Source organism: Bos javanicus, chromosome 3 (assembly GCF_032452875.1).
Source record: "Bos javanicus breed banteng chromosome 3, ARS-OSU_banteng_1.0, whole genome shotgun sequence".
NCBI lineage: Eukaryota > Metazoa > Chordata > Mammalia > Artiodactyla > Bovidae > Bos > Bos javanicus.
The window spans coordinates 110,268,519-110,280,800 of NC_083870.1; the positions used below are offsets into that span (position 1 = coordinate 110,268,519).

A 12,282-nucleotide genomic window follows, 5' to 3' on the forward strand; every position below is an offset into this window, starting at 1 on the left:
TAAAGCTCAACATTCAGAAAACTAAAATAATGGCATTGGGTCCCATCACTTCATGGGAACTAGATGGGGAAACAGTGGAAACAGTGTCAGACTTTATTTTTCTGGGCTCCAAACTCACTGCAGATGGTGACTGCAGCCATGAAATTAAAGGATGCTTACTCCTTGGAAGGAAAGTTATGACCAACCTAGATAGCATATTGAAAAGCAGAGACATTACTTTGCCAACAAAGGTCCATCTAGTCAAGGCTATGGTTTTTCCTGTGGTCATGTATGGATGTGAGAATTGGACTGTGAAGAAGGCTCAGTGCCCAAGAATTGGTGCTTTTGAACTGTGGTGTTGGAGAAGACTCTTGAGAGTCCCTTGGACTGCAAGGAGATCCAACCAGTCCATTCTAAAGGAGATCAGCTCTGGGATTTCTTTGGAAGGAATGATGCTAAAGCTGAAACTCCAGTACTTTGGCCACCTCATGTGAAGAGTTGACTCATTGGAAAAGACTCTGATGCTGGGAGGGATTGGGGGCAAGAGGAGAAGGGGACGACAGAGGATGAGATGGCTGGATGGCATCACTGACTCGATGGATGTGAGGTCAGTGAACTCCGGGAGTTGGTGATGGACAGGGAGGCCTGGCGTGCTGCGATTCATGGGGTTGCAAAGAGTCTGACACGACTGAGCGACTGATATGATCTGAGGAGGTGGTACTTTCAATGCTAAAACTGGGATAGTCCTGGGAAAATAGAAACAAGTTGTTCATCCTATCAGTGGATAGGATCATCGTTGGTGAAGTCAGGAAGGTAACTGTGACCTTTCTTTTTTGGTGCACTGATGTCTTCCTTACAGTAATCTTGTAAATATCTTGCAGTAGCGAGACTCAGCAAGAATCTGGAGAGCAAGGAAGCTCGAATAATGCAGTGGGGAGAAGTCAGTCTTGTCTGGATAGAGCAGGATAACGAAAGAGACAGAATGGACCTGAAGAGGCAAATAGTAACCAGCACAATGACAAGGGATTAGAACTGTCTGGGATTAGTCTGACTCCAGACATTTTTTTTTTTTTTAAACCTGCCTTGTTCAAAGAGTATAGGAGTGGGATGGGTGGGTGTTTTCTGTATACTCGGATTAACCTTAAATAAAATTACAAACTTTATCCAAGGATATTCTTTGGTATCTGAGCAGCCACAAAACTTTTCTGATGTCCAGTGGCGTGTTCCAAGTACAAGAAGGAGCAAGTAGGATCCAGCTGCTCCGAGAAAGAAAGTCCTAGAGGAAATCGCCACGGAGGACGACCTCAGATGGCCCAGGTATCTGCTTCCGGCTCACTTCCTGCCTGGAGGGCTCACTCCTCAAATTGCGCTTGATGCGATCTGTCGCGCTACGGTAAAGGTCAAAGGTCAAAGACCACCACTCGCACAGTATCGTCTTGCAAGGCCAGAGGATCTGGCCGCAAGTCAGGCAGGACACCTCCAGCTCCCCCAGCCTGAGTTGACAAGAGAAGCAGCAAACCGCCAACCTCACCCAAATTACATTCAACGGGCTGGCCGAAGGCGTTCCGTGATTGGTAGGACAGCATGGGGGCGTGGTCTCACGTAGAAAGTCTCCTCCGGATTGGTGCAAATCATCGAGGGCGAGGCCTCCACTCCGGCTGGGCGCGAAAGCTCGAACGCCGCTGCCTGGCTGGAGACGGCGGGAGCGGCCGCGTCCTGACGAGTAAGGGAACTGGGGACCTGTTTCGTCCCGAGTGGCGCGCTGAGGAGACCGGGGTCATGACGGGTGAAGTGGTTTCCGAGGTGAGTTCGTGCCCTTGCCTCCATCCGTAGCTGCGAGGGCCCGGCGCCGAGGGTGGGGGGGGGGGAGCAGGGGTCGAGCAGGCGGAGCGGGTCGCGGAGGCGGGAGGACTACAGTTCCCGGCGCGCCCCGCGGCGGCTCGGCTTCTCTACTCGCGCGGAGATAAACCCGCGGGCCCCGCGCGCTCGGGACCCAGCGGTCGGCCCCGGCTCTGGGTCCCTCTCGCCTCAGTCCCTTGCCTCAAAGCCTGTACCCGGGCTTTGCGTCGCCCTCAGGCGGCCGCCGGCCCCAGCTCAGCCTGCTCCGCCCGCCCCTTTGGCGCGTTTCCGGCGGCGGGAGCGCTTCCTCCAACAGCGCCCCCAAAAGAGGAAGGACCCAGCCGAACCGGACCGCTAGGATGCGACCGTAACCCTCCAGGCTCCTCTGTCGGGGCAGCATAAGGAAAGAGAAAGTGAAGTCGCTCAGTCATGTCCGACTCTTTGCGACCCCATGGGCTATAACCCACCAGACTCCTCCGTCCATAGGATTTTCCAGGAAAGATACTGGAGTGGGTTACCATTTCCTTCTCCAGGAGATATTCCCGACCCAGGGATTGAACCCGGGTCTCCCGCATTGTAGGCAGACGCTTTACCCTTTGAGCCACCAGGGAAGTCGCGGCAGCGTAAGTCTCTGTAAATGGACGGCTGGAGTCTTGCTACTGCTGCTACCGCTAAGTCGCTTCAGTCGTGTCCAACTCTGTGCGACCCCATAGACGGCAGCCCATCAGGCTCCTCTGTCCCTGGGATTCTCAAAGCAAGAATACTGGAGTGGGTTGCCGTCTTAGGGAGTTCCAAACTGGGTCTGGAAGAGGCCTCTGAAGTCATCGCACTGGGTCCCGAGAAGGGAAGGTACCAGTCTTGGAAGCCTTCCGGGCGGTGACTGGCTGATCGTTCTCGGTATTGGCATAGAAGCATCTTTCCAAATCTGTGTTCTTTTTTGGAGCTGGGGCTGAAGTGAGACAGTCTGGGGCAAAATTTAACGGGGCGCTAAAATACTCAGTAATCAACATAAGTTTTTAAACATTTTTATTGAAGTATAGTTGAATTACCATGTTGTGTTAGTTACTACTATACAGCAAAGTGACTCAGTTACACTTACACACACATTCTTTTTCATATCCTTTTCCACTATGGTTTATCACAGAATATTAAACAGTTCCCTGTGGTATACAGTAGGACTTTATTATTCAAGATAATATTTTATGCAGTTTTTCTTAAAATAAAAATTAATGCAAAAAAATTCCATAATTTGGTTTTGAACAAGATATCAAACTGAAGTGAACACACAATCCAACCCTGTATCTGCACTACACTGCCTTACTCACCTCACTCTCAGCCTGGCCCAGGTTCCAAAAAAGCTTTACAAAAGCAGGCAGCTGAACTCATGGGCCATAATTTACCCATTGATTTTTAAAATTTTAATTTTGCACAAAAATCCTTTTGATTACTGAGTGTTTTGAGACCTCCTAACCTCACTGTGTTCCTGGCCCTGATTATTGCTGGCTCTGCTCCAGATTGCCTAGAATAGAGTGGTTAGGAACATCACCTTGTAATGAGCCATGTGGTTACCTAAGCTCACTTTCCATATCCACAAGTAGTGTTACTGCTTTGAGTTGTTGGGAGAATCAACAGCATACATCATGATCCTCAATGATTCCTCTGTTTGTGTTATTTTTTGTTATTATTTTAATAATTGCACTAAACATTCAAATCAACTTAGTAGTTGTCTCAGAAACCGTTCGAGTGTGGTCTTGTGCCCATTACATTACAGATGTATTTCCCCCCTTATTAATAAGTTGATTCAGAGTCCTGCGAACACCAGGGTTGTGGGGGAACTGGCATCTAGGGTTAGCTTGATCACTAACTAGTCAAGTTATCCAACTAACTCCCTTCTCCTTAGATTTTTCACTTGTGACTTAAAAAATTGGAGGGGGTAGTTTGGGGCTGAATTTCAGTCATAAACATAGAAAAGCTCTTATAATGAACCCGTCACCTAACTTCTACAGTTATCAAGTCCTGCCAATCTTGTTTCATTTACACCCCCATGTACTTCCCCCCTTTACTGGATTACTTGACAGCAAATTTCCACACATACTTCATCCACAAATATGTCATGATACATCTCTAAAAGGTAAGTGCATTCCAAAAAAGATAACTATAATATTATTACCATACCTAAAGCATTTAGAAATATTGCTTGATATTAAATGATCAGAGTTCAGATTTTTTTGACTCTTACATATACTTTCAGTTTGTTTGAATTAGGATTGAGACAAAGCCTGCGTATTGCAGGTGTTGCTGTATCTCTGTATGTATGTGTAAATACCTTAACTCTCTTTATAAGTCCCCCTCCCTCTTTTTATTCTTGCAATTTATTGTTAAAGAAATGACATCGTTTGTCCTGTAGAGCTTCCCATATCTGGATTGCCTGAGTGTGATGATATTTAACATATCATATGCATACAGTGAGAAATAGTTCACACAGAAAAGCACAATAATGCTTGATTCTTATTTACCATAACTCAAAGTGTTGCCTCTGTAATATCCTTCAAAGATGAACAATGAGTTTTAGTTTGTTTTTTCTAGCCAGTAATTTTTAATGTCATCCTTTTGTTAAACCATTGTATTATTTTTTTCCCCTTATTTCAGTCTGATGATCCCATGATGATTTATGTATCTTTATGTACTTAGAGTGTTCTGTCACTTACTGGTTAATACAAAGTATATTCTCATTTTCTAGGTTCACCTAGAAATCAATGATTCAAAACTCATTTCACAAGAGGAAACAGACAGTCCTTCAGACAGTGGACAGGGCAGCTGTGAAACAATTGGGCCCTTGAGTGAACAAGGTTTGTAACAGTCAGTACTTTTATTACTTTTATTTTTAGGAATAGAATGTGGGAGCGTGGTTCTAAGTGGACTGGATTAATTAAATTATTCTCTTGATTTTTAAAATTATTAATACCTCACCTTGTTTATTCTGTTTATTATAAAAGCAAAATAATAGTGCATATACTCTTGGAAATAACTACTTCTATTATATTATTGAATGTATAAAGTATCTAAAAGCTAGCACATTGCCTAGTTAAATGCATTCATTCTGTAATAAAAGGATTTTTAACACCTGCCAGAAGGATCAGAACAGCTTTACACTTTGTAAATATATATAATTACATTTCTCAGTAAGAGATATTTTTCAAGAGAAAATGTTTTTCAAAATGTATTTTTAGATTTGCTTTGCTACAATTAGTTCTTAGTTACGTAATTTCACAAGGTGATATATCACTTGGATAATTGGATATGATTTTCAGGAGTGGTGGGACTAGGAGGAAGGCCAAATGACAGTAGGCCTCTAAAAAAAAAACTGTGTTTCCTCCAGATTCAGATGAAGAGATATTTGTGAGCAGGAAATTGAAAAGCAGGAAGGTGCTGCAAGAGAGTGATTCTGAAAGAGAAGACCCAGTGTCTCCAGAGAAAACTACCTATGACGCTGCCGAAGAGGAGGATAAAGAGAACCTGTGTGCTGGAAAGAATGGAGAAGCCAGAAGGATCCATAAAACTCTGGCAGACAGTGATGAAAGTGACGTTGAGGAGTCTTTATGTCAGGAGAATTCTGAAACCCAAATGACACCTTGCTTAGAGATGGGTCTCCAGTCTGAAAACTCTGTGGACTTTACAGTTGACAGAAAGATTTCCAAAAAGCCCATGTGTGGTAAAGAAGGAATTGGAGGAAAAGCAAAAGTAAAATCAAAGCGAAGACTTGAGAAAGAAGAGCGAAAGATGGAAAAAATTAGGCAGCTGAAAAAGAAGGAAACAAAAAATAAGGTACATTTGAAAGAATAATTTGCTGTTTCCAGGGCAGATTAACATTTTAGGGAAAAAGAGTTGCTTTTAGTTCTTGGAGGTTGTTTCTGCACTCAGAATATAGCTTTGAGTTGATTGTTTTGCAGTGAGGTATGTAATTTCAAATCTGTTGTTTGGTGGTCTCATTCTCCATTTTGGATACAAGAGGACATTTCTAAATAAGTAGGTTTCTGATTTTCTTTGTGAGCACATGGAGTTACTCTTGGCTGTTTCTGATCTGATGAAAATTAGCTTCCATAGGAGGAATTTTCATGCACCCATCAATCGGAAGTCTTGTTTGCTAACTAGAAAAACTGTCCTCAAATTTTATAAACTAGTTGCTGTTTAATGAACTGTTAATTGACTTTTCAAAAACAAAGGTACTATTGATTAAGTTAGTTTTGGACGATTGCATCAGATCACAGCATGGATTTCAAAGGATGACAAAGGAACCAATGATAATGTTCTAGGATGCCATGTACTTGTCTGCTCATGAAATGTGAACTTTTCTGTCCTGATGCAAATTGCTGTATGATGTAGTAAAATACTGGATTTAAAATGATTGCATTTTGTTTTTTCCTTATGTGTTATCCAGGAAGATGATGTGAAACAGCCATTTAATGACAGTGGCTGTCTGCTTGTGGATAAAGACCTTTTTGAAACTGGGTTGGAGGAGGAAGATCACTCTCCATTAGAAGATGAAGAGTCGTTAGAATCAATAAGGGCGGCTGTGAAAAACAAAGTAAAAAAGCACAAGGCAAGTAAACAATGATTGCAGTAAGAGCTAACCCACTGCTTCGAACCTTTGCTTTGTGTTCTGATTTACTGATGGAACCCTAATTTTTTTTTAACTGAAGAAAAACACATGTCAATTGATACAAGTTTTTCAGCTGTTAATTTTGGAACCATGCAGTACAAGTTATAGACATTCTAACTTGTTTGGAAACTAGTATTTTCATTGTCCTGATCAACTCAAAGCTGTATTCTGAGTGCAGAAACAACCTCCTAGAACTAAAAGCAACTCTTTTTTCCTAAAACGTTAATCTGCCTTGGAAACAGCAAATTATTCTTTCAAATGTACTTCATTTTTTGTTTCCTTCTTTTTCAGCTGCATAGTTTTTTCCATCTTTCGCTCTTCTTTCGCACGTTTTCGCTTTGATTTTACTTCTGCTTATCTTCTAATCCCTTATTTATCACAAACTAGTATTTTCATTACTTTTTGAGGCAAAAAGTAAGGTACTTTATTTTATTTATTTAGTTGGGCTGCGCTGGGTCTGCACTGCTGTGCGTGCATTTTCTCTAACTGCGGTGGCCGGGGGCTCCTCTGGTTGCAGTGCATGGGTTTCTCGTTGTGGGGGCTTCTCTTGTTGCAGAGCACAGGCTGTAGGCCTGAGGGCTTGGTAGTTGCTGCTCGCGGGCTCTGGAGCACAGGCTCAATAGTTGTGGTACATGGGTTAGTTGCTCTGTGGCACCAGACCAGGGATCAAACCCATGTCACCTGCGTTGGCAGGTGGATTCTTAACACCAGACCACCAGGGAAGTCCCATAAGATACTTTATGTTGTATAAGAAACAGGTGAAAAAGGGGAAGAGCTATACATTTTATAACTTAATGGCCTCTAGGACATGAACCTTTAGGGTTTCAGGAAGGCTATGAAAGAGAAGCATCAGTCAAAGCATCCTTGTCCTGAGTGTTTGGAAGCATAATTGTTCTTCCAAAGATTATCTTTTTAGCTCCCTGAGGGGTCATTGTCCCTCCTTAGGGAAATACAGAGGTGTAAGAAATGAGGCCCCAAGCTCCATGGGAGACATCTAGTTTATTTTCTAGGCATTATAGGATGTTGTGTGTCTAACATTTTGTGTTTAATAATTATTGATTTATTATTAATGTAGCATGATGTGATGTTGGAGTGCAAAAACAGTCTTTGCATAAGCAACATCCTCTTGTGTCGGTTTAATTTTTGTCTCTATTAATCCATTTGCAACCTTCTTTTTTAGAAAAAAGAACTGTCTTTGGAGAGTGGGGTCTATTCATTTGAAGAAGAAACTGAGTTGTCAAAAGGCACCACGAGGAAGGTGAGGTAGAGCCCTGTATGTTAATATTTGTCATGCTGAGCTCTTTTCCCAGCAGATTGTGGATTTCTCTGGAATTTTATTGTATCTGTTGTATTTTCCTGATTCCCAGGATATTGCTTTGTACATAGTAGGAACACAGATATGAATTAGGTTGAATCAATTCTAAGAGACTTGCAAATAAATGAGCTCTTGAAGTTTATATTGTATTGAGTTTATTAGAGATGACTGTTTCTTCTCTATCTTTTCTTGGAAAGAGCAGACTCTTAAGGGATATCTTTCTTGGTAAAAGCATTAATGTAGTCTCACTTTTTGTTTTCTTTAAGGAAAGAAAGGCAGCCAAGTTAAGTAAGGAAGCATTAAAAAAATTGCATAGTGAGACTCAGCGCCTTATTCGAGGTAAAGAAACCAATACGGTAAACATTGAAGTTTAGAATTGATCTTGATGAATGGCCTTGGTTCTAAAGCCTCTGGAACATTAATATAAACTAAGAAAATTTCCAGAACTAGTGGTGGTAAGAAGGGAATTTTTCATTTTTAAAATTTATTTAAAACTTTAAAAAATGTTTTGGCCACGCAGTATGTGGGATCTTAGTTCCTCAACCAGGAATCGGACCCGAGCCCCCTGCTTTAGCAGTGTAGAGTTTTAACCAATGGACCTCCAGGGAAGTCCTGGGAGGGAATTTTTTAAAGGGTTGTCTGTGGTCTGGCTGCATCAGGATCTCTTTTACAAACCAAATTTATAAATTCTTAGGCCCCAAAGAAATTCTGACTCAATAGACTTGAAATGGGGTTCAAGAATTTGTATTTTTAAAAAACTTCTTGGATCAGTTGATTTCACAGCTAGTTTTAAAAGCCACTGGCCTTCATGGAATTCTTTTGTACTTAGATCCTATTTTATGTTAAAGGCAGGATTGTTTTCTATTTCCGGTGATGGCTTTGGTTGTACTGTTTAACTGAATGTAAAGCAACATTTCGGACTATATAGTATATGCCTTTGCTTATTCTGTTCCATTTTATAGAGTCTGCACTTAATCTTCCATATCACATGCCTGAGAATAAAACCGTTCATGAGTTCTTCAAACGTAAACCCCGGCCCACTTGCCAGGGAAATGCCATGGCGCTCCTGAAGTAAGAACCTTCTTTCCTTGTGATTATAATTTTCATAAACATTCAGTTTTGAGGCAAACACCTGGTGTAAAAATTGAGATTCCTCGCTCTTGTAAAACTGATCTAACCAATTATGTGCAAAGGGTTGGGAATGTTTCTCATTTAGGAGAATGTTTAACTCCAGCTTGTTTTCTCCTCTCTAGGTCCACTAAGTATCAGGCAAGCCATCACAAAGAAACCATAGACACTGAAAATACAACTGAGGTGAATGGCGACCACCACAGCAAAGACTCTGCGCAGACAACAGGTGCAGGATGTGAAATGGAAATTAACGCGCTTCCTGCAGTTTCAAAGGAACCCCAGATCACTGCTAAATCCGACGAGCCTTGCGGTAAAGATTTGACAGGAAGTGAAGAGCTAGAAGTTCCCGAGAAACAGGAGCAAAGTGATGCTAGACCTCCACCTGGGGACGTCTCAGTGGCACGTCAAGAATGCAGCGTCCTGGGGAACAAGGACAGTGAAGAGCATCAGACTGAAGGGCTTGTGGCACCTGAACCTCATGCCCTCGAGGAAGAAAAAGGCCTGAGAAAAACAGAAGCAGCAGATGAGAAGGCAGAAGAGCCCAGCCAGCAAAATGGATCAACAGCAGCGGTGCCCCCTGAGAAAGCAAGGAGGTTCACTGTGGACAGACTTAGGCAGCTGGGGGTAGATGTTTTCCGTAAACCTCAGCTGGGTGCTGACAGAGATTCCTTTGTGATACTTGAAGAACCTGAAACCAACAGAGGTAATTCTTTGAATTGGGGGGAGCTTCTCTAGAATGATTTGTTCTGGCAGCTTCTAATATTTGGCAGTGTGGAGGACAGGGAACACAGGAGAAACAAATAACCACGTGGTCTTAATACTGATGTACCGGATATGGATAAAAATCATCATGTACATTTGGCAAGGTATCAGAACATTCTGAACCTCGTTTAAAAGGGAAACCTGTTGATAGTTAATGTACAGAGGAGGGTACATTGCTGTTGTTTTGTGGTATGACATTGATAAAAGCATTATTCAATTCAGTTTTTCACAGTTAGAAACATCAGCAAATTGCCTGCAAAACTGAATTTCTTTTCTTTCTTTTTTTTTCACTCATTCAACAAATATTAAACTACCCACTTCATGTAAGATGCTGTAAGGCATACTTGAGAAATCTGACATTTATCCTACACTTAAGCTGCTTAGACTCTAGCAGGGGAGATAAGAAGTAGGCAAATAGCAGTAATACAGGAAAGTGACATCTTCTATCAGGAACATGTGTCACTGATAATTGGAAAAAATTAACATGGGAAAAAAGGTAGTGTAGTCTTGCTGAAAGAAATACTTAGAATAAAGCATGGAAGTTCAGAGAAGGGATGTTTCTTACAATAGGTGGTTAAAGAAAGGCTTGAAGAAGAATCAGATGTAATTGCTTGTTCACTTTCTTCGCCTTTACGCTTCAGGAGGATCTTCTTCTGGCTTGTTCTTCCTCTGTCCCCTGTGCTTCCATAGTCGATGACACGTTAGGCAGCCATGTTTAATGAATGAATTAAGGACTGAATGAATGATTCTTCAAGAGAGAGCCCAAGGGACCTACCTGGAGGTCCAGTGGTTAAGACTCCACGCTTCCACCTTAGCGGGCACGGGTTCTATTCCTAGTCAGGGAACTAAAATCCCACATGCTGCATGGTGCAGCCAGAAATTGAAAAAGAGAACTTAGGTATTCCCCACTTTGGGTAGATTTCCTGATTTGTAGGTAAAATTGGGTTTTCTTCCTCTACTTCAAGGCAGTGTCGTTTGATAATTAAGAGCTTAGGCTTGGTAGCAAGATCAGAATTTGAGTCTGGACGACATCACTCACTGTTTAAACTTGTGTATGCTATTTGACCTCTCCAAGGCAACTTTAAAAAAAAAATGAAATAACACTTCTGGTTCACAGTGCAACACTATAGTGAAGCTATGTTAATAATGCATACAAATGGAAAGCATAAAGAAACACTCAAATGGTAGCTGTTCTTTGTATTATTAGTGAAATTATTTAGATCGAGATGCTGCTTTATAAACTAGCATATGGTTGGCAGGTGCTAGGTCAGCCACAGTATCAGTTAAGTCATTGTTGATTGAATGGGTGGATTTTGTGGAAGTGGAGAGAAGGACATTCTTAGGAGGGACAGAAAGCACTCTGTGTGGTACATATTGGGAGGATGTGTAAGTCAGTTTGACCAGAGCAGGTGGTGGGGTGGGAGAGCTGTGTAACAGAACTAGCATAGCTCTATTAGCAAAGAAGTGTGGGAATAAGCTGGTGCCCAGAGCAGGGAGAGAAATTTTGTTGTGTGGGACTAGACATTACCTAAATAGCCTCAGACTAACAGGTGAGGAAGAAACTTATACTAGACACTGAAATTTTGTTATGGGAATAGAAGTTTTCTTTATCATCTCAGACTGAGAAACAGGAAAGGGAAGCAACCTCCTTTTTGCAGCAGTGGAAACAGTGTCAGACTTTATTTTTGGGGGCTCCAAAATCACTGCAGATGGTGATTGCAGCCATGAAATTAAAAGACACTTACTCCTTGGAAGGAAAGTTATGACCAACCTAGATAGCATATTGAAAAGCAGAGACATTACTTTGCCAACAAAGGTCCGTCTAGTCAAGGCTATTGTTTTTCCATGTATGGATGTGAGAATTGGACTGTGAAGAAAGCTAAGCGCCGAAGAATTGATGCTTTTGACCTGTAGTGTTGGAGAAGACTCTTGAGAGTCCCTTGGACTGCAAGGAGATCCAGCCAGTCCATCCTAAAGATCAGTCCTGGGTATTCTTTGGAAGGACTGATGTTGAAGCTGAAACGCCAATACTTTGGCCACCTGATGTGAAGAGCTGACTCATTGGAAAAGACCCTGATGCTGGGAGGGATTGGGGGCAGAAGGAGAAGGGGACAACAGAGGATGAGATGGCTGGATGGCATCACTGACTCAATGGACATGAGTTTGAGTAAACTCCGGGAGTTGGTGAAGGACAGGGAGGCCTGGCATGGTGCCATTCATGGGGTCGCAAAGAGTCGGACGCGACTGAGCGACTGAACTGAACTGAATGTATTAGATACTGATTGATTTTTTTTTTAGTAGTAGTTATCTTTCTTAATTCTCATAACCCCAAGTATTATTTTGCAAATGAAGAAAATGAGGTTTGGAGAGGTTGGGTAATTTTTCCAACATTGCAATTGGCTTATACAGGGAGCTAACACAATGCCTGGCTCATGATAGGCACTTATTTTTAACTCAGGATATGTTTTCCTTCAGAACTAATATTTGACATGAATGTCGGGTTTCCAGATCACTCTGTTTCATAATATATGTGAAGTTAGGGTCAGCATTCATTTATTTATGCAGTGAACTTTTACTTAGCATGGTGTTGCTTGCT

General features: G+C 42.0%; 1 protein-coding gene across 1 annotated transcript in view; it reads left to right on the top strand.

Moving 5' to 3' along the window:
- Window positions 1–663: 663 nt before the first annotated feature.
- Window positions 664–12,282, top strand: part of CLSPN (claspin) — a 28,710-nt gene continuing 17,091 nt past the window's right edge. Inside the window, exons 1-8 of the mRNA XM_061412539.1 lie at window positions 664–1,782; window positions 4,559–4,667; window positions 5,198–5,643; window positions 6,257–6,418; window positions 7,659–7,736; window positions 8,060–8,132; window positions 8,756–8,864; window positions 9,047–9,627. Of these exons, the coding sequence (XP_061268523.1) occupies window positions 1,564–1,782; window positions 4,559–4,667; window positions 5,198–5,643; window positions 6,257–6,418; window positions 7,659–7,736; window positions 8,060–8,132; window positions 8,756–8,864; window positions 9,047–9,627 (1,777 nt within the window). The 5' untranslated portion in view covers window positions 664–1,563. The remainder of the gene's footprint in view (window positions 1,783–4,558; window positions 4,668–5,197; window positions 5,644–6,256; window positions 6,419–7,658; window positions 7,737–8,059; window positions 8,133–8,755; window positions 8,865–9,046; window positions 9,628–12,282) is intronic.